This window comes from Uranotaenia lowii, chromosome 1, assembly GCF_029784155.1.
Source record: "Uranotaenia lowii strain MFRU-FL chromosome 1, ASM2978415v1, whole genome shotgun sequence".
NCBI lineage: Eukaryota > Metazoa > Arthropoda > Insecta > Diptera > Culicidae > Uranotaenia > Uranotaenia lowii.
Window position 1 is genome coordinate 35,023,836 of NC_073691.1, and position 27,005 is coordinate 35,050,840.

The following is a 27,005-nucleotide window of genomic DNA, read 5'->3' on the forward strand; positions in this document are numbered from 1 at the left end:
TGACAAAAATGACAAAAATGACAAAAATGACAAAAATGACAAAAATGACAAAAATGACAAAAATGACAAAAATGACAAAAATGACAAAAATGACAAAAATGACAAAAATGACAAAAATGACAAAAATGACAAAAATGACAAAAATGACAAAAATGACAAAAATGACAAAAATGACAAAAATGACAAAAATGACAAAAATGACAAAAATGACAAAAATGACAAAAATGACAAAAATGACAAAAATGACAAAAATGACAAAAATGACAAAAATGACAAAAATGACAAAAATGACAAAAATGACAAAAATGACAAAAATGACAAAAATGACAAAAATGACAAAAATGACAAAAATGACAAAAATGACAAAAATGACAAAAATGACAAAAATGACAAAAATGACAAAAATGACAAAAATGACAAAAATGACAAAAATGACAAAAATGACAAAAATGACAAAAATGACAAAAATGACAAAAATGACAAAAATGACAAAAATGACAAAAATGACAAAAATGACAAAAATGACAAAAATGACAAAAATGACAAAAATGACAAAAATGACAAAAATGACAAAAATGACAAAAATGACAAAAATGACAAAAATGACAAAAATGACAAAAATGACAAAAATGACAAAAATGACAAAAATGACAAAAATGACAAAAATGACAAAAATGACAAAAATGACAAAAATGACAAAAATGACAAAAATGACAAAAATGACAAAAATGACAAAAATGACAAAAATGACAAAAATGACAAAAATGACAAAAATGACAAAAATGACAAAAATGACAAAAATGACAAAAATGACAAAAATGACAAAAATGACAAAAATGACAAAAATGACAAAAATGACAAAAATGACAAAAATGACAAAAATGACAAAAATGACAAAAATGACAAAAATGACAAAAATGACAAAAATGACAAAAATGACAAAAATGACAAAAATGACAAAAATGACAAAAATGACAAAAATGACAAAAATGACAAAAATGACAAAAATGACAAAAATGACAAAAATGACAAAAATGACAAAAATGACAAAAATGACAAAAATGACAAAAATGACAAAAATGACAAAAATGACAAAAATGACAAAAATGACAAAAATGACAAAAATGACAAAAATGACAAAAATGACAAAAATGACAAAAATGACAAAAATGACAAAAATGACAAAAATGACAAAAATGACAAAAATGACAAAAATGACAAAAATGACAAAAATGACAAAAATGACAAAAATGACAAAAATGACAAAAATGACAAAAATGACAAAAATGACAAAAATGACAAAAATGACAAAAATGACAAAAATGACAAAAATGACAAAAATGACAAAAATGACAAAAATGACAAAAATGACAAAAATGACAAAAATGACAAAAATGACAAAAATGACAAAAATGACAAAAATGACAAAAATGACAAAAATGACAAAAATGACAAAAATGACAAAAATGACAAAAATGACAAAAATGACAAAAATGACAAAAATGACAAAAATGACAAAAATGACAAAAATGACAAAAATGACAAAAATGACAAAAATGACAAAAATGACAAAAATGACAAAAATGACAAAAATGACAAAAATGACAAAAATGACAAAAATGACAAAAATGACAAAAATGACAAAAATGACAAAAATGACAAAAATGACAAAAATGACAAAAATGACAAAAATGACAAAAATGACAAAAATGACAAAAATGACAAAAATGACAAAAATGACAAAAATGACAAAAATGACAAAAATGACAAAAATGACAAAAATGACAAAAATGACAAAAATGACAAAAATGACAAAAATGACAAAAATGACAAAAATGACAAAAATGACAAAAATGACAAAAATGACAAAAATGACAAAAATGACAAAAATGACAAAAATGACAAAAATGACAAAAATGACAAAAATGACAAAAATGACAAAAATGACAAAAATGACAAAAATGACAAAAATGACAAAAATGACAAAAATGACAAAAATGACAAAAATTACAAAAATGACAAAAATGACAAAAATGACATAAATGACAAAAATGACAAAAATGACAAAAATTACAAAAATGACAAAAATGACAAAAATGACAAAAATGACAAAAATGACAAAAATGACAAAAATGACAAAAATGACAAAAATGACAAAAATGACAAAAATGACAAAAATGACAAACATGACAAAAATGACAAAAATGACAAAATGGACAAAAATGACAAAAATGACAAAAATGACAAAAATGACAAAAATGACAAAAATGACAAAAATGACAAAAATGACAAAAATGACAAAAATGACAAAAATGACAAAAATGACAAAAATGACAAAAATGACAAAAATGACAAAAATGACAAAAATGACAAAAATGACAAAAATGACAAAAATGACAAAAATGACAAAAATGACAAAAATGACAAAAATGACAAAAATGACAAAAATGACAAAAATGACAAAAATGACAAAAGTGACAAAAATGACAAAAATGACAAAAATGACAAAAATGACAAAAATGACAAAAATGATTAAAATGACAAAAATGACTGTACGAAATTCGGAAGATTGTTCTTGAGGAAAATAGAACTACAAAAATTTAGAACTTCTAAAAATTCCAATTTATTTGACGAACGAAAACGAAACGCGGTTCGAGGTATAAACTGTGTGGCACTTTACTGGCTACTGACTGGGAAGCCCTCTGCTTCACACGCTTTTTAAGCTGATATCGCTACTATCTACCTAGATCTAGCAACAATAGGCACGAACGTGCTGGTGATCAGATTCTCGATCGAACGATCGGGATAGAATTCTTATTGATAAGAGAGATAAGCTCTCTTCCTAATTTTATGACAAACCGACGACAATATATTCCGCTACGCGTGAACATGCCGGCCACCGTGAAAAAGGTAACACTTTTTAACAATAAAATTTGTTCCTGCTGCAAAACTGAGTCTAACTTGCAAATATCCTTGCTTCTCATACAGCTATCAAATTCATTACCAAAACTAATTCAAGAGTGTTTCACAACTTTCCAATATACGTAGCATCATTCATCGATGCGCGATTGCTCTGCTGCTTCGTTGAATGTCGATCATGTTTCGGTACGATGTTGTCCTCTGCTTCGGTTGGAATGTTTTCCTCCGCTTCGGACACACCACGTGCTTCGTCGGGTCATCCATGTGATTGCTCGGTCGATCCGTCTTCTTCGTCCTAGTGGGTGATCGAACTCGGTGGGCAAGGTCGAATGGTCAGCTGATTACGAGCCAGCAAATAGTGAATATGTTGCCCATCTGTCTTCCTTCGGGTTGTTGACGTCTCTCCGCTGCCTCCCCATTGGCCGAATGAACTCTGGAACAAAACAGAGGCGGCTTTTTACAAGGTAAATGGAAAAAATTAAACGACTTAACTGGGTTGGAGGCAACCGGCCTCCACGGGTCCTTAACCGGACGATGAACGTTGGCACCAAGATACTGAGCGTACTTGTGCATTCGGGACGTTTGCGATACGAGTTGGGCGACAAATAACCAGACATCCTTCCTTCTGGGTGAGGATCAACTGCCAGGAGAAAGCTCAGCAAATTCTTGTGAATCTTTTCTGCCTCGTTGCGAAAACACAGGTCTATACGACAACAGTGGATGCGGTGAGAACAGATGCAGATTACTTGAGAATTGCTAGCTTTCGGGACTCGCTCGTGGTTGTGGGTTGGAGCAGATGACATCAGGGCATGGAGGGGGACGAAACATTCCATAAGCTATTTTGAAATTCAATATATAATACAGACTTACATGGATGGGAGGTCTTTCGACCCCCCAACGGTGCGCAGTTGAGTACTGCGATTGGTGGAAGGCACTTAGTTGCCTCCTTGAAGGAACGATTCATTTTGTTGGATCTGTTTCGAGCAAATTTTACCCAAGAGTATTCGATGGTCTCCCTGTGCTGTCCCCACATTTACTACGTAGTTATTGTTTCGCAAAGCCATTATGTTGTTACTTTGCATCGCCCAGCGAAGTTTCTTCTCTGGATTCCGGTGCGATTGGTTTCGAGTAAGGCGTTTAAAGCGAAACGGCCAAAACCTTTTACGATTTTTTGCGATTTTCAGTTGTGATCCACTGATGCACACCGGCACAAGTGGCGGCCGGCCACCGACGCGCAATATTCCTTTGGCCAGTGTTGGGAAAAAGGATCTCAAACGAGGGCGAGCCATAACTGGATATGATGTTGTAATTTTAGAATAAATTTCTTTCGAAAAACAATTTGCGTTGAGGTAATGCTCGAGTGAATGTAAACGACGATCCAAGATGTTTCTAAGATTTTCAATTTGCGAAATGGCCAACAGGTTTTCGATAAGGGATACGATGAAACTACTAGTGCTAGTAGTTTTGGCAAAATATTCTTCACTATCTGCTTCTTCCATTGACTGTGTTCTGCTGAGCGAATATTTTTCCGAAAATCGTGTGGGGGATTGTTCTGATGATGCCTCAGCACTCAGCAGACATACGAGCGACGTTGACAACAGCTGGTTGAGAATTGTCAGCTACCTTCCCAGATACCAACCGTCCCAAGGCTGTGTTTTGCAATACTAGATGTCCATCAGTCTTATGTTGGCCTTCTTGTAGCAAATCATAGAAAACTTGGACGCCCAATATTAAATCAATCGGACCAGGTTTGCAAAACGAAGGGTCCGCTAGAACGATATCCGCTGGGTGATCCAAAGTTGAGGCGTCAATGTGTTGGCTTGGTAGCTCTAAAGTCATTTTAGGTTTTTTAGCTCAAGTTGGACCTGAAAAACATGAAAAGGCATGTTGGCATGCCAAGATAAGGACCATGCCAAAATAGGGCTCACTTACCCTAGTACGTGAAAATTCCTGTTGGCTTCAAAATCAGAACGATGAGACTGGATGCGAAATTTAGCCGAATGCTTCGATGTTGTAGTTGCAAGTCCTATCCCACTAATAGGAACCAGTTCTCTGGTACGTTGAATATTTAGTTGATGCATAAGATGCTCCGAAACGAAGTTGAGTTGCGAGCCAGAATCCACGAGTGCACGGGCACAGATGAAAGTGTTAGACGAATCGAAAACCTTCACTAGTGCAGTTGAAAGAAGTATGATTGCAGGAGCACGATGACGAGAGGATAGCGAAATGTGACTTGTCGAAGGGGCAGGGACCGTGGGGATTTGAGGTTCTGTAGGTTCGATGTGTTGACTCGATTATATAATTTGGTTGGATTGGTTAGGATTTATGTTTCGATGCAGCATTGTGTGGTGTTTTAGATAGCAAACACGACAAGTTCCACTTGGGCATTTGTTTGCTAAATGTGATGACGAAGTAAGACAGTTGATGCAAAGTTTGTTCTTCCTAATTTCTTCAAACCTCTGGATTGGAGTTAGATTCCGAAACACCTCACAATGATAAGGCGAGTGTGTAGGTTTCTTGCAGAATAAGCAAGACTTATTCGATGTGATGGCTGAGTGAGATGTTGCTTGCCTCGAGATTGATGGGAAGGGACGCTGTGAAGGGGAGAAGCGAGTAGTATCTGACGATTGTGGTTTAGATGCTGCAATAGATTGGAGAACAAGCACATGGGAACGTAAAAATTCTAAAAGTTCCGTGTAGGTTGGAACACTCGTTGATTTTCTGTGTGTCTCCCAGAAACGCATTGTTGCAGGATCAAGACGAGAGCTAAGCATGAAGACCAAAATGATACTCCATTTTTCGGGCGATTCCTCCACCTATTCAAGCATCTTTAAATTTCTTTCAAAATCATCAACAAGTCGATTTGATGATTCAGCACATTCTTTTTTGATAGGCTCAACAGCAAACAGGGATTCTAAGTAAGATTTTACAAGTAAATATTTGTTCTCATATCTCGATTTGAGAATTTCCCATGCGATAGAATAATTGTTGGCTGTAATTTCGATAACCTCGATCACACGTTTGGCCTCAGTGGAAAGAGAGGCAACGAAATAAGAAAATTTTTCCACAGCACCAAGCATACACAGCAAGAAAAATTCGTGTAATTTTAGATTGAAAACGATGCACGAAAACGGAACATCGTTTATAATCTTAAATTACATCATCATTACATTGAGGCGTGTAAATTTAGACCAAAAACGATGCACGGAAAGGGAACAGCTTATTGTCGTGTAAAAATACACAGCGATGTAAAATTTTAGATTTGTTTTCGGGATACTTGCATTTTTATGGAATATTATGAGCCTTTTGAAAAGAAAAATTACACTAGTTTACTACTATTAAATATTTATTTAACAAAAAACATCAATAATGAAGAAAAACAAAGTACACCCACCATCACGAGCACCACCAGGCTGGGGCATTCTACTGATATTCTAACCGATCAGCGTCACTGGGGGACCAAGGGGAATTCCGTTCCGGACTGTCATGGTCCGGATCCATATATCACTGTCGGGTCAGGATAGATTTTGCTTACAAATGCCTCGGATCGTTCAGGCAAATTCCTCTCCTGGCAATCAAATTTCGGATCCCTGCCACTTTAAAACCTGCCGTCGCTGTAATCGAGAAACAAATAATTAATTTCCATAACATCATTCGTTTGTTTGCTAATTTAAAAACCTACCATTTTTACCATAGAGATGATGGAGCTTCGTCTTGGAACGAAGACACTCAGTTTCCGATAAATGACTCGACTGGCAAATGGCACAAACAAACAGTTTCAGTCAATTTTAAATCAAACAGATATAATTTTACACTACTTGTGATATAAATTTCATTGGCCGCTTTATTTTTACATCACAGAATGTAAAATTATACCAAAACAATTTATTTTTAATCGCTTTTTGAAAAAAGACTAAAATTACATCAAAAGGAGTGGAAAATTACATCTTTTTTTAATTACACTTGTGAAAAAATAGATCACTCGTGTTTTAGATTCCGTATACTTTTAGAATTTTTTTGCTGTGTAGGGTTGGAATCTATCAGCGACAAAAATGTATCACGAAACGACGGCCATTCTTTCATCGATCCATCGAATGTAGGAAGTTTGATTTCAGGGAGTTTTACTCTGGGAAGGGCTGGAGATAGGGGTACAGTTTGAGCACTTGGAACAAAATAATTTTTATGTGAACGCAATTTATTTGCAATAAAACCTTTTATTCGCAGATATGTCACCTCTAAATTAGCACGTGTGTCATGACTTTTTTGGTTAGCTAATGCATCTTCATCTTGCTCGTATTCTGAATGTTCATCAAACGATCGTTTCAATAATGACAAAAATGACAAAAATGACAAAAATGACAAAAATGACAAAAATGACAAAAATGACAAAAATGATACAAAAATTATTCAAATATGATACAAAAACTCACACAAATAATACAAAAATGACATAAAAATGATTTAATAATGACACGGAATTTATTAAAATCAAAAATAATATTGAAATGATACAAAAATGATTCAAGTGCCTCATTTTAATCAGATAAGTAATCACGTGAAATTGGAAGCTTACGTACGTTTTCTTAGTCTATCAGGTTTAGTTCTGCTCATTTTTTGTAGCTTATGTTCCACTGAACCAATTTATGGTACAAAATCCACCTAAAGAACCTTCAGGAGAAAATAACTCTTTTACGATACAATCGCTAAGCATACACAAGATAGTATCAACATCCAACCAAAGTGACACGTTCTTTTCATTCAACTGCTCAAGGGTATTGTGGAAGATTAATCAGTTCAGCTTCTGGTCGGAATAACGATGATGAACTGCGACCCGGCTCAGCAGATCCGTGTCCTTCTCCATCGGAATGAGATTTGCTTCGTTGCCGCATTTGGGTGTCACCATCATCAAACAACTTGTTCCGTTATTCTATCAACGACGAACGCATGATTACATTATTGTAACAGTCAGCAGTAAGACGATTTGTATCGGAGGGGGAAGGTGGTTCCGGGATCAGAGCACGTTCCACGTGGTTCCAGAAAACAACTTCTAATAACTTTCTTTCTTTCTCTCCCTTGAACAGGATAATCTTCCACGCGCGCCACCCACCACAACAACAATATGGCCAATGCATCATTACGTGACGATGAGTTTGTCGATGGTAAATCCCGAGTGACGACAACGAAGACGTTTGTAGTATTACTACGCGTATAATAGTATCCCACTGACACGTGTCTGGCTGAAGGAGAAGGAAAGAAAACTCGCCTTCAAGATGAGTACCGGATATACCATTCAGTATGCGGATTATTTTAACCGATCCTGGCGCAATGATTCGCTGGTGACTTCCGGCGGAAATGGGTCCGGCTATGCGGTCGGCAGTGGTCTAGCCGAAAATGCCCTAAACGATACGTACGAAATCTACGCCCCGAACTTCCCGTACGTCACATCGACAGAGGAGCAGAACTACATCGAGCTGCTCAGTGCCAGATTAAGAAATGAATCGAACCATTCACTTTATGGAGCTGGAGTCCCACCTCATCCTAGCCCCGTCGAATGCAGCAGCGGATATTGGGCGGGTCTGTACTTCGAGATCACCAGCTACTTCCTGTACGTGCTAGTGTTCGTTACGGCTGTCATCGGCAACTCAATAGTACTGTTCATAGTCCAATCTAATCCGAGAATGCGAACCGTAACGAACTACTTTATCACCAACCTGGCCGTGGGGGACCTGATGATGATGTTGTTCTGCGTTCCGTTTACCTTCATATCGTCCTTCGTGCTGCAGTATTGGCCCTTTGGGTTGGCCATGTGCCGCCTCGTTAACTATACCCAGGCCGTATCGGTGCTGGTGAGCGCGTATACCCTGGTGGCCATCAGTGGCGATCGCTATATCGCCATCATGTGGCCGCTGAAGCCGAGGATTACGAAGACGTAAGTCTGAATAGAGTGGTGTTTTTCGAGAGCTATAGTTACTTGTATTTATTGGTCTTTTTCTGCAGATGTTCCAAAGTCCTGATTGGGATCGTGTGGATCATTGCGCTGATAACGGCGGCACCGATTGCGATCTTCTCGACGCTGATCGTTCCTACCGAGTGGCATTCCATGTGTGATCTGTAAGTATAAAGAAAAAAAAAAACAATTTATTAATATCCAAATTAAACTTTTACGAAAGATATCTCGAAAGTATCTTTAAGTTTCATAGATTGTAGATTTGACTTCATCTGGGTGTGTTTGCCGCCGGGGGTAGGTTAAGCGTCCAGAGTAATGAGTGGTTTGCGCCATGACTCTAGCCTAGGGCAAAAAATGTTTCATAGCGAGCAGATAACTTGAACCGGCGAAAGTCTTGCTCGTTTCTAATAATACTCCTTGTATTTTTAAGGTTTTAATTAATAACACTTTACCATCCTTGTGGCATTCGTGTCTTATCTGTTGACATTTATTTTTGTTTATTTGAGACACTTTACCATCTCTGCGGCATTCGTGTCTTTATCTGTTGAAATGATCCTATACCTACGCATGGGAAACTCCGCTCATTTGGACTCTTGGCACTCTACCCTTAAGGTGGAGCTTTATGCCGCTAGTCGGTGTTGAAATTTCGAACACTTAATGATAAAAGCTGTTTCAGCACCGTGAATAGTTGTCAGGTGATAGTACGAAATTTTTAAAAATATGCGATATAGTTAATGTGGGTCTACCAAAACAATGAGCCAAAAAGTGTATTCGAACCTATTGAACACCCTGTATATGACAAAGAGAACGAATCCTGGTTTGGAATCATGTGGAGTAGGTCAATAGTTCGTAAGCAGATTTCAGTTTCTTAGGTCAGGACTTGGTTTTCTAAAAAAGCTTTCTTTTTGTTATACCATGTACAGGGAAGTCGAATCATGTGGGGCAATGGCTTAACATCGATGGTTAAAACTTAGCAGGGAAGGATTCTCCTTCTTATAGTTTATGAATTTCGCGTATTCTGACTCAAGTCGGATAGTATCAGCTCTACAGGGTCCGGCAATTGAAGTGCTATATTGAAATAAACATGTAAATTGAACAAAACAACAACTTTTTATTTCAAATTCGTTCAATTTCTCTTGAAAACAAATTACTTTTTCAAAACTCACTGGTAAAGTTCGACTTGTTCGCCCTTGAGTTTAACCACTCGCCGCAGACGGTCGAGGAACGCATCGTATGAGGCCCGCAGGTGTTCTTGTAGTGTTTTATCCCAGTCTGTCACGAGATGTCGCTTCAGGACCTCCACATCTTCATGTTTCTTAGAGCAGACTTCGGCCTCCAACATACTCCGAAAAGCGAAGTCCCTAGAGTTCAGGTCTGGCGAACTCGCCGGCCACTCGGAGCTCGAAATGAACTCTGGAAAATGATGCGCAATCCAAAGTTGGGTTTTCTTCGCTTTGTGAGCCGGCGCCTAGTCCTGTTGGAAAACCCAATCCCTGGAACTAAAATGTCGACGTTCCCACGGTGCGACGGCATTCTGTAGAACTAGTTCCCGTTATGTATTTTGGTTGATCTTCACTTCTTCAGGGACAAAAACCAGCGGAGTCTGGTCATCACGGGTGATTCCGGCCCAAACCATCACCGATGCTGGTTTCTGTCGCCGGGTGGCCGTCAGCAAGTCGGCATGGCTTCGTGATCTGTCTGGCAACCAAACTCTGTCGTTCTGCTTATTCACGAACTGCTGTACGTTGAAGAGTTTCTCGTTGGTAAACACGATATCCTTCAACTTTCCTTCCGCCGCTTTCTTTAGCAGCGCCTTCGCTCTTTTTACCCGTTCTCGTTTCTGCTTCACCGTAAGGTCTCGAACCTGTTGGATCTTGTAGAGCATTTTCTTTTTTTTTTTTTTGTAGAGCATGGTTTGAAGTTTATCTTTCAGGATCCGACGGAGACTTCAATCCGATCGAGGATTTCTCTTAAGGCGCTTCTTGACGATCTTCACCATGACAGGTGTCATCACAGTAGGTCGGCGTCCCCCACCATACCGATTTTGGGCACTTCTGGTCTTCAGGTATCTTTTAACTGTACGGTATACAAAACTTCTGCACACACTTATATCGGACAGCTCACGAACTATGTCCTTCTGCCGTTTGCCAGCTAGGTACAAGGTAACCACTGCGCTAAGTTTCTGTTTGAGATCAATTTTTCCGGATAACACCTGATTACAAAAGTAACACTTACATCCAATGATAGCTTAGACTTAATGTAAACAAAGCGACGAGGGGTCGTTCAATAGTGTTTCGTGTGCAACGAAATAATTACTGTTGAAGTAATGCAGCAGTTCAATTGCCAGCCCCTGTAGATTCTCCTTTCCAAAAACCGAATTGTCAGGTTGACAGCCATAGGATAAGCTGCTATTGATCGGTACACGACCTGCAAAAGATGCCGAGTCTCAGGTCCTGGGGCTATGAGTCATTAGAGGTGAGGTTAGACCTAGAGTCTCCAGAATTAGAAGTTTGTTCGTTCAACTTCAACCCTTCATGATGAGAGTCAACAGGGTTTGAGTCAACCTCAAATTCTTACCAAAAGAGGTCAGATCTCAAGTCGCTAGAGGTCTTGAGTCGTGCAGAGGAGAGGTATGTGTGAGTTTACCTTAAGTCATTGCGTCGGATCCCGAATCGTTAGACAATTGTTCGGGAACCTCAAATCATTACCAGGCAATGTCGGTTCTCGAGACGTTAAAGGAGAGTTCAGGCTTAGAGTCGTTATGAGGAGAGGCATTAATGAAGTGGTTTCGTCTGTGAGTATGCCGTGAAGTGCTTTAGCGCTAGATGACTACCCAGTACTAAAGGGAAGATGAACGACTGTTAGAGGTGAAAATCTGCGGCCCCAAGAGGATTTTAGAGAGTATGAGGTATACGTGGAGTATTTTTTTTTTTTATCACCCAGGTGGTAAATCCTTTTTATGGATTGCATTCCAAGACACGGTGAGCCCCCGCGTCCCCCTAGTATGCTACTCTGGGTCCATGGGTGTTATTGGTCGACTCATGATACTATGCACCCCTACGCCATGAAGACCTGGGGCCTCTGGTCATAATTCCCATCCGGACCTGCATCGAAGGCTGTACCCGAGATAGGAGACCAAGTCCGCGCTTAAGCGCTCATCGGCATTCTCAAAGTGGTTACGATTCCAGACTATGGACCTCTCCCCTAACGACTCGAGGTTCGGCTTTTACTCGTAGCTCGAGGTTCGCTTGGTTTGCACGACTATCGTGCGCTACGCCTCTGTTAGAGACCACTGGAAATCAAGGCTGACAAATTTCAGTCAATTTCGTTTGACTCAACCAACGACTAGTAGTCAATGTTATCGAAAGAATATCAAAGTCAACTACGAGCTGAATGACCAAGCTACAATGTCGGTCAGGCAGCAATGTCAATATTGAATGACATTTTTGCACTCCACTCGCACCACACATACGATCATCTTTCTATGGCTGTTATGGGAGGGATTTCACGTTATAAGTTGCGCAACAGTTAAAAAAAAATTAGCTGATGGCCGTAAGAAGAAAAAAGTCGTAGCAACCATGATGTCGTTCATTCAACTTGGTAATGACATTGTAAGCACATGTCGCTGACCAAAAATCAGTATCACATGACATAGACATGCAAAGCAGTATCAAAGTCGGCTGACATTGGCTGTCTGACACTGATAATTTACAGCTCTGCTGGAAATGACCAATGACCTCTCCTTTAACGACTCAAGATCTTGGCTCCGCTTGACTTGGCTCGACGCCCTCTCCACTTTGTTCGTCCGTGTGTCGATGAAGAGCAGCTTATCCTAGATTCGCGCATGTCACAGCACACGTCCGGGTCTTCAACGCTTATGACTCAGATGAGTCCCGACGGTGATGTCATCCTACCCGACTCAAGTGGCTTATCCGACGGCGACGTGAGACCACTCTACCCGAGAGTATTCCGCGACGTGAATACTCTCCCCCCTACGAGTTTGACTGCGGAGAAGGTATTGTCTTATCCCCACAGCCTCCATCGCAGAGGGCGCGTTCAACTCGAATACTCTGCGACGGTAACGTTGGAGGTATCCTACATACAGACGCGCGACGTACCACGCAGCTCGGTATACGCAGAAGGTAAAGTCTTATCTTTGTATGCTTTACTGTCAGGATCGGACGCACACTACTCAGATGCTCCCCAACGAAGGAGTTACTCAACACCGGTCGTGGACCACGCGCCAAGTATTGTCATTCTCACACATCCTCCGCACAATGCCTGGTCCGCAGGCGGCAAGCATGTTAGCGCGTACCCCTTCGAAACCCGGACAGTTAACACTACGTTAAAACCGATGGTGGTGAAGCATCCGTGACCAGTCAAGAACTGCGTCATGCAGAAATCCATCTCTCCATGTTTCCGATCCATCCAAAATTCGACGTTAGGGATCAAGCGATGGGTCCATCAGCTGCGTTCCGAGCTGTCCCACTGGTGCTGCCAGTTGGACATCGAGGCCTCTCAGGCATTTTCCGCATATCAAGCATGTGCCTGTGCTCGTAGCAGAAGATATCTTCCTCTAGCAAGACCGAGATGGGCATGACCCCCGCCACAACATTAGAAGCTACCGAGAACACCGTTCGGTATGCGCTGATTACTCGCAGGTTCATCAGCCGCGGAGCTTCTGCAGATTACACTGCCTGCTCAAGGCGGTCTTCCAGGCTGCCACTCCGTACCGCAGGATGCACGAGGTAACGCTAGCCAGGACCCTCCTTCCGCTACAGTGGATCGCTGAGTTGTTCTACATGGCCAAAGAGAGGGCTGCCATCGCCATTGCCGCGTAATCGACATGGCTCGTGAAACTCAGCCAATCGTCGATCATCTTCCCCAAGTACTTAATCACACGGTTGGACTCGATTGCGCACGGCCCAGCTGCAATCGTCCTTATGTGTGCTGGTATTAGGTTTGTGATCAGGTTGTGGTGAGCCAGACGCAAGCTCTTGTAGCTTTCCACTTGTTCGATCGCTACTGTGGCGAGTATCCGGACTTCCTCTGTTGATGGGCCCGATGCCAGGAGAACCACGTCGTCGGCAAATCACACAAGTCTCACTACCCTGGGAAGATGCAGTCTCAGCAGTTCGTCGTAGACGATGTTCCACAATACCGGGTAAAGTATCGGCCCGTGTGGAACTCTTGCCGAGACGCGTGTCAGCTCTCCCCTTTTTCAGCCTGGCTTCGTCTGCTCCTTCGGTGACTGTTCGAATGGCATCCACCGTGCTACGACCTTTCCGAAAACCAAAGTGTTTATCGGAAAGGCCGTTCAATATCGTTTTATTTGTATAGTTTTTGTCGCCTTAGCCTGAATTTGTCCTTGAGATCCCAGCCTTTCTCTCCGAGGACTTGGCACAGAGTTGGCTTGGGTTGTCTAAGCTCCAGTTACGGTTGGTCCAATTATATCCAGACACATCGCCAGAGTCTACATCTGGATTATCAGACTCAGTTCTTTCGTACGGCATCGGTAGCATCCTTGAATAGTGACTCTAGAGCGGCTTTCAATCTGTGGTGCATCTAAGTAGATAGATTACTGTAATCAAATCTAATGTTTTCACTTCGTCTTAGTACATCTTTGTACCTGAAAATTATCTATTTTTCGAAGGTGATGTGAAGTATTAGAGAGACATGGATTATCGAAGAAAGAAAAGCATAAGCCGTAAATATCATAAATATCTCGGCTCACCGACAGGACTTGAACCCACAATTTCCGCTTCTGTACAACGGCGTGTTAGCCAATTACATCACGGTGAACGTGACGAAGTAGGCTCTGTGTACATGTTGCGTTTCATCGATCGACTGCTAGATCTTAGACTGCTAGATCGATCGTTACACTCCATATATGTTTCGCATGTGTTCTTTGCCCACTATTGATCTCTCTGTTGTTTCTTCATCACCACTCATCGACTCGGGATTTTAGCCGAGCGCGCACATGGTCGATTGCTTCGGGTTTGCCGCTACTTACGGTCTTATGAAGAAGCAATCAGTGACAGGGTTGTCTAAATTTTTTATATATCAGGGACTGGTGAAATAAATATCAGGATACGTCAAAGTAACGGAAATTTCGCTCGAAGTTATAACCCTTTTTTGGTCGTCGCTCCGCATTTTTACTTCACCAATGGTATCTAATGCAGTTTCTTACTACACTTTTTTATCACATTCTCTAAAATCTGGCAGAATCAGGCTTATTTTCAAAAATCAGAGGAATACAATGGCTTTTTAGGTTGTCAAGCTGAGCCTCGAAAAATCAGGCACAATGGCATATCTGATCAGTGCTGCTCAAGGTTCCGAGCAGACCAATTACTCAGGGAGGTGTTACTCAGGGGTGTCAGATGGTTTCGTCAAAAAACAGGACAGTGCAAAGGAAAAAATCTAAATTTTTCAGGACACCTCTTGATTCATGGATATCAGAAGTAGCTCAGCTTAGATTGCGTAAATAAGACGAAATACAGGTGCTGTAAACGCCTTGGCTGGCCTGCAGTTCATATCGAAAAACACCATTTAAATATCATCTGAACCGAAGATTACCATCTTTTAAATGGATTCAACTGTTTTATTACAGATTCATTCGATTTTATAAAAGTTTATTTATAACTTCATCAGGACCTTTTCGGACATTTTAGTGTATAATTTTCAAAAATCAGAACAACGCGAGAGTTGTTCTGAAAAATCAGGACTGTCTCGCGAAAATCAGGACAAATCCTGATAAATCAGGACACCTGGCACCTCTGGGTGTTATTCTGTTGTAATCAAATCTAATGTTTTCAGTTCGTCTTGGTACATCTTCGTACCTGAAAATTATCGCATTTCCGAGGGTAAGGAAAAGTATTAAAGAAACATGAGATATCAAAGAAAGAAAGAATGTATGCCGTCAATATCATGAATTTTTCAAAAAAGATACATCAAATTGTGGGTGTTTTACCTCTAGTATCGCTATGCTTGGATTGACTAGTGGCTGACGACAAAGAAAATCAAAAGCACTTGGATTCTGCGTATGCCAGCTCTTTTCCTTCGATGGCGATCGTAAAAATGAGATAGAACATGATGTCCAAGAATTTCAAATTTATTTCGACCATACGAGTTCACTAAAATAAAAAATATTAAGAGTTCTAGAGACACTTTACAGACTTAAGAATAACCGATTCTAATTTGTGTATTTTTTGTTCTCATCACAAAATCCTAGCCCTATTTGCAAGGAGATCTGGCCTTCGGCGGAGCAGGAAGGTTACTACACCACGACGCTGCTCATTACGCAGTTCGTGATTCCACTGCTAGTGCTCATCTACACCTACACCCGGATAGCGATCGTCGTCTGGGGCAAACGACCCCCCGGAGAAGCGGAAAACTCCCGGGACCAGCGGATGGCCAAATCGAAACGAAAGGTAGGTTCAATGGCGGCTGAAAAAAAAAAATAAGCGTAGAATTAGGAAAAGTTTTTCATTTGGGAGCCAAGTTTTCCCATACGATTGAAATCGGACCTGGACCTGAACCTCGAAAAGGGATTATCCCCTTGACCAGTCCTGGAAAAACTTTCGTACCTACTCTCATTCGGTGGAAAACTTTGCCGTTCATGGTTATGTTTTATTCAAACAGGTGTTAGGTTAAGCTTGTTAGAGTTATCTTAACAGGTTTGAACTGGGCCAAAGCTAGATTGATGGGAATGGTCGAACAGTTGGACATGACATGTGGCATTAAATGACACTTTTCTAGCTTTGTAGAAGGGTTTAAGGGAACGTTTTGAGAATGAGATGGTCTCGATCAAAAATGCTTAGTTGCTATGTTCCATTAAAATACATTTCAGGGTGATAAATTTTGACTTGATTTATGATTTATGATGCTGAACATAAATATTCACAAGAACAAAACATAAATATTTACGAGTAAAAAAGTTGTAAATCTGTTTTCGAAATCCGTCGAGGCAAAAATTGAGCAAGAAGATTCTCAATTTGGTTGTTCTAATCTATCTCAAGCAGCAGAAGATAATTTGAGGTTGGAAAAACCTCGTCCGAAAATAAGTTTTAGGACATCCTGTCACTCAACAAAAAACTCAACTTGTTTCCCACAGTACATTCCACTTAAATTCACAGCTTCCGGTTCTCACCCTAGAAGAACTCAACTCGCCAAAATCGCTTCGCAAGATCCGGTACCAGAAAATGGAAAACCTTTGTCGGAAGTGAGCCACAACTTCCGTCGTTTATGTCTTCGTGTTTGCCCTTAACAACAATGAACCAGGGCGAAAGTTGAGTCAATCTTCGCCATCATCTCTCAGCTGCTTCGGAAGATTTCGACTTGCAGGAAGCTGTAAGTTTACCACAACGGCGTCGACCTGTGAATTGAAAACAGAAATTAGACAGTTGATTAATGGGCTCGGTTGCATCCTACTGAGAGAGGAAGAAAAAAAACGGAAAAATCTTCGGTCCATTTGCAACTTTCAAGCGAACAAAAATTAAGTAAAAAGACGTACTGGAAACATCCAACGGGAAGAATGCAACAACTAACCACCTATTGGGGGGTCCAGCAGAGTAAACCACAAAGTTATACTCCAGAAGGGAGGTTTAAAATTCAATTTCCCGTAAACGTGTTTTTTTTTCTTCCCTAGGATGTTTATTGGTCAGAAGTTTTGGCCACATACAGGAGCAAGTTCCTGTGGTTTAATAGTTGTGGAAAACGGAAGCTTAACACAATTAGTTAGGTAAATAACTGAATTGAATGAATAATGAGCAAGTGATTCAAATCAGCAAAATTCTTTCAAATTCGAAATTGCAAAAGTGCCAAAATTTTCGAAATTCAATGTTTAAAATAATCAAAATGTTCAAAATGTTCAAAATGTTCAAAATGTTCAAAATGTTCAAAATGCTCAAAATGTTCAAAATGTTCAAAATGTTCAAAATGTTCAAAATGTTCAAAATTAACAAAATGTTCAAAATTAACAAAATTTAAAAAATTTAAAAAATTTATAAAATTAAAAAAAAATAACAAAATTTACAAAATTTACAAAATTTACAAAATTTACAAAATTTACAAAATTTACAAAATTTACAAAATTTACAAAATTTACAAAATTTACAAAATTTACAAAATTTACAAAATTTACAAAATTTACAAAATTTACAAAATTTACAAAATTTACAAAATTTACAAAATTTACAAAATTTACAAAATTTACAAAATTTACAAAATTTACAAAATTTACAAAATTTACAAAATTTACAAAATTTACAAAATTTACAAAATTTACAAAATTTACAAAATTTACAAAATTTACAAAATTTACAAAATTAACAAAATTTACAAAATTTTCAAAATTTACAAAATTTACAAAATTTACAAAATTTACAAAATTTACAAAATTTACAAAATTTACAAAATTTACAAAATTTACAAAATTTACAAAATTTACAAAATTTACAAAATTTACAAAATTTACAAAATTTACAAAATTTACAAAATTTACAAAATTTACAAAATTTACAAAATTTACAAAATTTACAAAATTTACAAAATTTACAAAATTTACAAAATTTACAAAATTCACAAAATTTACAAAATTTACAAAATTTACAAAATTTACAAAATTTACAAAATTTACAAAATTTACAAAATTTACAAAATTTACAAAATTCACAAAATTTACAAAATTTCCAAAATTTACAAAATTTACAAAAATTACAAAATTTACAAAATTTACAAAATTTACAAAATTTACAAAATTTACAAAATTTACAAAATTTACAAAATTTACAAAATTTAAAATTTACAAAATTTACAAAATTTACAAAATTTACAAAATTTACAAAATTTACAAAATTTACAAAATTTACAAAATTTACAAAATTTACAAAATTTACAAAATTTACAAAATTTACAAAATTTACAAAATTTACAAAATTTACAAAATTTACAAAATTTACAAAATTTACAAAATTTACAAAATTTACAAAATTTACAAAATTTACAAAATTTACAAAATTTACAAAATTTACAAAATTTACAAAATTTACAAAATTTACAAAATTAACAAAATTTACAAAATTTACAAAATTTACAAAATTTACAAAATTTACAAAATTTACAAAATTTACAAAATTTACAAAATTTACAAAATTTACAAAATTTACAAAATTTACAAAATTTACAAAATTTACAAAATTTACAAAATTTACAAAATTTACAAAATTTACAAAATTTACAAAATTTACAAAATTTACAAAATTTACAAAATTTACAAAATTTACAAAATTTACAAAATTTACAAAATTTACAAAATTTACAAAATTTACAAAATTTACAAAATTTACAAAATTTACAAAATTTACAAAATTTACAAAATTTACAAAATTTACAAAATTTACAAAATTTTCAAAATTTACAAAATTTTCAAAATTTACAAATTTTACAAAATTTACAAAATTTACAAAATTTACAAAATTTACAAAATTTACAAAATTTACAAAATTTACAAAATTTACAAAATTTACAAAATTTACAAAATTTACAAAATTTACAAAATTTACAAAATTTACAAAATTTAAAATTTACAAAATTTACAAAATTTACAAAATTTACAAAATTTACAAAATTTACAAAATTTACAAAATTTACAAAATTTACAAAATTTACAAAATTTACAAAATTTACAAAATTTACAAAATTTACAAAATTTACAAAATTTACAAAATTTACAAAATTTACAAAATTTACAAAATTTACAAAATTTACAAAATTTACAAAATTTACAAATTTTACAAATTTTACAAAATTTACAAAATTTACAAAATTTACAAAATTTACAAAATTTACAAAATTTACAAAATTTACAAAATTTACAAAATTTACAAAATTTACAAAATTTACAAAATTTACAAAATTTACAAAATTTACAAAATTTACAAAATTTTCAAAATTTACAAAATTTTCAAAATTTACAAATTTTACAAAATTTACAAAATTTACAATTTTTTTCAAAATTTACAAAATTTACAAAATTTACAAAATTTACAAAATTTACAAAATTTACAAAATTTACAAAATTTACAAAATTTACAAAATTTACAAAATTTACAAAATTTACAAAATTTACAAAATTTACAAAATTTACAAAATTTACAAAATTTACAAAATTTACAAAATTTACAAAATTTACAAAATTTACAAAATTTACAAAATTTACAAAATTTACAAAATTTACAAAATTTACAAAATTTACAAAATTTACAAAATTTACAAAATTTACAAAATTTATAAAATTTACAAAATTTACAAAATTTACAAAATTTACAAAATTTAAAATTTACAAAATTTACAAAATTTACAAAATTTACAAAATTTACAAAATTTACAAAATTTACAAAATTTACAAAATTTACAAAATTTACAAAATTTACAAAATTTACAAAATTTACAAAATTTACAAAATTTACAAAATTTACAAAATTTACAAAATTCACAAAATTTACAAAATTTACAAAATTTACAAAATTTACAAAATTTACAAAATTTACAAAATTTACAAAATTCACAAAATTTACAAAATTTCCAAAATTTACAAAATTTACAAAAATTACAAAATTTACAAAATTTACAAAATTGTCAAAATTTACAAAATTTACTAAATTTACAAAATTTACAAAATTTACAAAATTTACAAAATTTACAAAATTTACAAAATTTACAAAATTTACAAAATTTACAAAATTTACAAAATTTACAAAATTTACAAAATTTACAAAATTTACAAAATTTAAAATTTACAAAATTTACAAAATTTACAAAATTTACAAAATTTACAAAATTTACAAAATTTACAAAATTTACAAAATTTACAAAATTTACAAAATTTACAAAATTTACAAAATTTACAAAATTTACAAAATTTACAAAATTTACAAAATTTACAAAATTTACAAAATTTACAAAATTTACAAAATTTACAAAATTTACAAAATTTACAAAATTTACAAAATTTACAAAATTTACAAAATTTACAAAATTTACAAAATTTACAAAATTTACAAAATTTACAAAATTTACAAAATTTACAAAATTTACAAAATTTACAAAATTTACAAAATTTACAAAATTTACAAAATTTACAAAATTTACAAAATTTACAAAATTTACAAAATTTACAAAATTTACAAAATTTACAAAATTTACAAAATTTACAAAATTTACAAAATTTACAAAATTTACAAAATTTACAAAATTTACAAAATTTACAAAATTTACAAAATTTACAAAATTTACAAAATTTACAAAATTTACAAAATTTACAAAATTTTCAAAATTTACAAAATTTTCAAAATTTACAAATTTTACAAAATTTACAAAATTTACAAAATTTACAAAATTTACAAAATTTACAAAATTTACAAAATTTACAAAATTTACAAAATTTACAAAATTTACAAAATTTACAAAATATTCAAAAAATTACAAAAATTAATAAATTTACAATATTAAGAAAATTTACAAAATGTTCCAAATTTTTCGAATACTAGAAATTTTAACGATTGTCAAAATTGTCGAAATTGTCAAAATTGTCAAAATTGTCAAAATTGTCAAAATTGTCAAAATTGTCAAAATTGTCAAAATTGTCAAAATTGTCAAAATTGTCAAAATTGTCAAAACTGTCAAAATTGTCAAAATTGTCAAAATTGTCAAAATTGTCAAAATTGTCAAAATTGTCAAAATTGTCAAAATTGTCAAAATTGTCAAAATTGTCAAAATTGTCAAAATTGTCAAAATTGTCGAAATTGTCAAAATTGTCAAAATTGTCAAAATTGTCAAAATTGTCAAAATTGTCAAAATTGTCAAAATTGTCAAATTTGTCAAAATTGTCAAAATTGTCAAAATTGTCAAAATTGTCAAAATTGTCAAAAAAGTCAAAATTGTCAAAATTGTCAAAATTGTCAAAATTGTCAAAATTGTCAAAATTGTCAAAATTGTCAAAATTGTCAAAATTGTCAAAATTGTCAAAATTGTCAAAATTGCCAAATTGTCAAAATTGTCAAAATTGTCAAAATTGTCAAAATTGTCAAAATTGTCAAAATTGTCAAAATTGTCAAAATTGTCAAAACTGGCAAAATTGACAAAATTGTCAAAATTGTCAAAGTGGTAAAAATTGTCAAACTTGTCAAATTGTCAAAATTGTCAAAATTGTCAAAATTGTCAAAATTGTCAAAAATGTCAAAATTGTCAAAATTGTCAAAATTATCAAAATTGTCAAAATTGTCAAAATTGTCAAAATTGTCAAAATCGTCAAAATCGTCAAAATTGTCAAAATTGTCAAAATTTTCAAAATTGTCAAAATTGTCAAAATTGTCAAAATTGTCAAAATTGTCAAAATTGTCAAAATTGTCAAAATTGTCAAAATTGTCAAAATTGTCAAAATTGTCAAAATTGTCAAAATTGTCAAAATTGTCAAAATTGTCAAAATTGTCAAAATTGTCAAAATTGTCAAAATTGTCAAAATTGTCAAAATTGTCAAAATTGTCAAAATTGTCAAAATTGTCAAAATTGTCAAAATTGTCAAAATTGTCAAAATTGTCAAAATTGTCAAAATTGTCAAAATTGTCAAAATTGTCAAAATTGTCAAAATTGTCAAAATTGTCAAAATTGTCAATATTGTCAAAATTGTCAAAATGGTCCAAATTTTCAAAATTGTCAAAATTGTCAAAATTATCAAAATTGTCAAAATTGTCAAAATTGTCAAAATTGTCAAAATTGTCAAAATTGTCAAAATTGTCAAAATTGTCAAAATTGTCAAAATTGTCAAAATTGTCAAAATTGTCAAAATTGTCAAAATTGTCAAAATTGTCAAAATTGTCAAAATTGTCAAAATTGTCAAAATTGTCAAAATTGTCAAAATTGTCAAAATTGTCAAAATTGTCAAAATTGTCAAAATTGTCAAAATTGTCAAAATTGTCAAAATTGTCAAAATTGTCAAAATTGTCAAAATTGTCAAAATTGTCAAAATTGTCAAAATTGTCAAAATTGTCAAAATTGTCAAAATTGTCAAAATTGTCAAAATTGTCAAAATTGTCAAAATTGTCAAAATTGTCAAAATTGTCAAAATTGTCAAAATTGTCAAAATTGTCAAAATTGTCAAAATTGTCAAAATTGTCAAAATTGTCAAAATTGTCAAAATTGTCAAAATTGTCAAAATTGTCAAAATAGTCAAAATTGTCCAAATTGTCCAAATTGTCAAAATTGTCAAAATTGTCAAAATTGTCAAAATTGTCAAAATTGTCAAAATTGTCAAAATTGTCAAAATTGTCAAAATTGTCAAAATTGTCAAAATTGTCAAAATTGTCAAAATTGTCAAAATTGTCAAAATTGTCAAAATTGTCAAAATTGTCAAAATTGTCAAAATTGTCAAAATTGTCAAAATTGTCAAAATTGTCAAAATTGTCAAAATTGTCAAAATTGTCAAAATTGTCAAAATTGTCAAAATTGTCAAAATTGTCAAACTTGTCAAAATTGTCAAACTTGTCAAAATTGTCAAAAATATCTCTTTTGGCCTGATTCTTACACCTTATTTAAAGACTTTAATGGAGGAGCTTTATTTTGAAACCTTAGATTAAAATCTGATCATTTATACAAGCAATTTGCTGCACATAAACAAATTTGCTTCCTTGATAAACCTATTCAGGCAAAGCGTTAGATGATAATGCCAATAAAGAGCAGATAAAATCAGCTTAAATGGCGAATCGTTCCCTAAAAGTCTTCAAATAAATTACATCTCGATAACGGAAGTAAACATTTCACCAAATCTTTGTATCCCAGTTTAACGTTTCGATGGTTTTTTCTCTCGATTGCCATCTTCCACATTCCCATTGGCTTTGTTTGACCGGACAAAGTTTTCGAAACGACCTAAGTTACAAAATTTTTGAAAAAAAGTTGTACGTTTTGTTTCTACCAATTTTTTTTAGGATTTACACCACCCTTTAGTGTTTTTACACCATAAGTCCAGTTAGAAACTCAATATAGAAAGAAAAGGAAGAAACCTTCTCACCAAACAAAAAAAAAACAACAACAACAACACTTCCGGCAGTTCCTGTTTTTCTTTAGGGGATTTGTCGGTCGGTTCAACAGAAATACACTTTTCGGATGCGGAACTTTTTTCGGAAGCATAAACTTTCGGTACGTTCCACAATTCATGTAGGTATCGTTCCTGCTTCCCGCTTCCAGGATATGTTTTTAGTTGGTCCGAAATATCTGAAAGATGAGCCACAGTGACCAAGATTCGGGCTTAGCCGGATCATTCACATCCATAGACACACGAGGTAATCACGCTATTCAGTAGAATATTATCTGCACCTTTCGCGCTGAGCTTCTGTGGTCATTTCTGCTGAAAGTGGCGAGAGAAAACAGATGTAACATACACATATCCTGGAATTGCGAACGGAAGTGGTTAGGGGATGGATTTTAGTGGATTTTCCTTCATGGTTGGTATTTCTATGAATTGTTCGTAAATGTACAACATTGTGGCTTCGAGATGTTTTTCGGCTTTTATCTCAAATTCTCTTCTGCAGGGCAAGTAAATAAACCGTTCTTGTTGAAGCTATAGATTCTTATTATTATTATTATTGTAAGGGAGCCCCCTAGTTCGAAGGCCAAGGGCAATTGCCCCCATTGCCCCTCCCCCCTTAATACGGCCTTGCAAATAAGTATGTAAATATTTTTCTCAAATAACTTAAATCTAAATAAAAAAATATGATCCCACTATTTTTTTTAAATAATCTAAAGAGTGGAGAAATAAACACTTTTTTCACAATTTTACTAATCATTCGTGGCGCGGTAATGCCATCAATCATTCGCTTTCTTTGATGACGGTGATGATGGTGATGGAAATGGAACCGTGGCAGCCTGCCTTTCTCCGTGAATGGGGAACAGCTCAATGACGTTCTTGTGTGTTTGGACCGCAGGCAATGACAGACGGGTTGTAAATATTGCTGTTTGCACGGGATAAAAGGAAATCATTTCCCCCAAAAAAAAAACATCAACAGGGGGAGCTAAATCGTTACGCATATTTTACAGACAAGCCTCATAATCTCGTGCTTCGCTTCAATGGTGAAGAGTAGTCTTTGCTTGCTTGTTTTTGGAGGTGGTACAGTATGATTCAGAAGATTTTATCTAAAGTTTTATTGGATGTGAATTGTGTTCCCTAAGGATGTCTTCTGGGGCCAAACTTATTAACAATGTATACCAGTTGAAGATTAATAGATAACCTGTAGTAATCTGTTTGATTGAGACTGTCTGTCTTACATCTTCCCACATATTTTTCAAATTTCTTTGTCTTCCAGCTTAAGTAAAAGAATCGAGGTTATCGGAAAGAGTCCCCCATAAGCGAAATCTCACGCATATCCTGTCAAGGATTATTATGTTGATATAGGTTACAACACGTTCAATGATCCTGACCCCCAGCTCCTGTCCTAGCTCCTAGAGAGACGATGCTCTCACTCGACCTCAACTCCCCTCTCAATAAGTAAAAGAAAGCCACAGATGTAGGCTAAAAAAACCTTTCCCGGAAGGCATCACGTAAAAGCCACACGGATATTCGTGGTCCCGGAATTATCGATGATAGGACAGATTTCTATCTTCCCTCCCCATCTTGCAGAAAATAGGTATCTGCATCCCTTTAAATTGAGCCCAAATGAAGAAACGACAAAGACGCCGAGTCACTTTCTCCGCCGACATAATGTACATCAATCGAACTTTTCTTTTTTCGGTTTACTTACATATTTCCCCATTTCCAGAAACATTGACGATGACTTCTGGAAAATATTTCTATATTTACCGGACCCGGAGCACGTTTTTCATCTTCGAAACAGATCTGATCCGCGGATCCTTTCTATGCAGGGACAGCCATCAAAAGAACGACAAACAGGCAGAAAAAAAGTGTTTTCCCAGTGAATGTCAAGAACATCGATTATTGGTTTTTGATTACTTACCGGGAGCCTCCTGTTTCGGATCAATGGATAATTTATTAATTTACGACGATATTAAACTTGGTGTGGCAGCCACCAAAAGAGAGATAGAAAGAGAGAAAGTCAGAGACAGAGCTGAAAATATGGAAATTTTCAAATCCAACAACCGGGAACTTTCCAGAACGGGATGAGCAACAATTCGTTGAGTGTGGCTCGTAAAAAGGGAAGGATCAAGTTTTGGTTCAACTTTCGGCTTCTCACCCACCATGGATGGGTGGAGAAGTCGATTCGGTCGTTTTATTGATGCATGGGGAGGTTTTTGGGGGTGTTAAATTTTCGATCCCTCCATCTTCCTCTTCGATTTGGGTAGAATTTGTATGCCTGAATTTCAATGTATTGCAGAATTCATTAGAATTTTCCAGGGAGTTATTTTAGATCCAGATATTTTAGGGATGTTTTGATTGGGAACTTCCGCTGCTGAATTTTAATGAGATGCATATTACATAGTCATCAGTATACGTAAGCAATAACCTTTGTCGAAATCTTGCGAAGATTCATATAAAATTCCGCTAGTTTTCATTTCCCTATCAAAAAAAGTCCGATACTAAAAGACTGGGTCGAAGCGCTTCTCATTTTCGCCAGTTTGTAAAATTTTAGATTCTAACTACGTTAGCCCTTTTTAACATACGTAAAATACAATATTCGCACTGGTGCAAGGAGCAATTAGGGAAAAACACTCGAGACAGTTGAAAACATATTAAAAATTAGTATCTACCCTTCACAACCATCTTGTTAATCTGAGTTAATCTTTAAGTGCTATCTTTAAGTGGTCCTTACAAAATTACACTCTACACTAGCAATCGCTTGTTCCACCAATGAACGTCTATCGCGAATTACCTTATCGTGAGTTTCAACACCTCCCGTCAATTTGCAGATTCATTGAATAGCATCGTCGACTGTGGAGCTTTTCCGCAACACCAATAACTTCTTCCACTCATCGGAAATTAGTAGTTGCATGCGTAGTTGAATATTGCAAAATGAACTCTTTTAGTGAGCATCTCTTTCCAATCTCGATCCACGGCAGAAGTCGTCGTCCAGCTTGGATTTGGAGTCTGCAATGAGGTGAGGCTGACAACTGACCGTCGTCCAAACAACCTTGC

The 27,005-nt window shown here is 34.8% G+C and overlaps 1 protein-coding gene across 1 annotated transcript in view; it reads left to right on the forward strand.

The window, feature by feature from the left end:
* The window catches only part of LOC129739417 (RYamide receptor-like), a 588,515-nt gene that overhangs the window by 132,675 nt on the left and 428,835 nt on the right, over positions 1 to 27,005 (forward strand). Inside the window, exons 2-4 of the mRNA XM_055730867.1 lie at positions 8,001 to 8,848; positions 8,917 to 9,030; positions 16,098 to 16,296. Of these exons, the coding sequence (XP_055586842.1) occupies positions 8,190 to 8,848; positions 8,917 to 9,030; positions 16,098 to 16,296 (972 nt within the window). The 5' untranslated portion in view covers positions 8,001 to 8,189. The remainder of the gene's footprint in view (positions 1 to 8,000; positions 8,849 to 8,916; positions 9,031 to 16,097; positions 16,297 to 27,005) is intronic.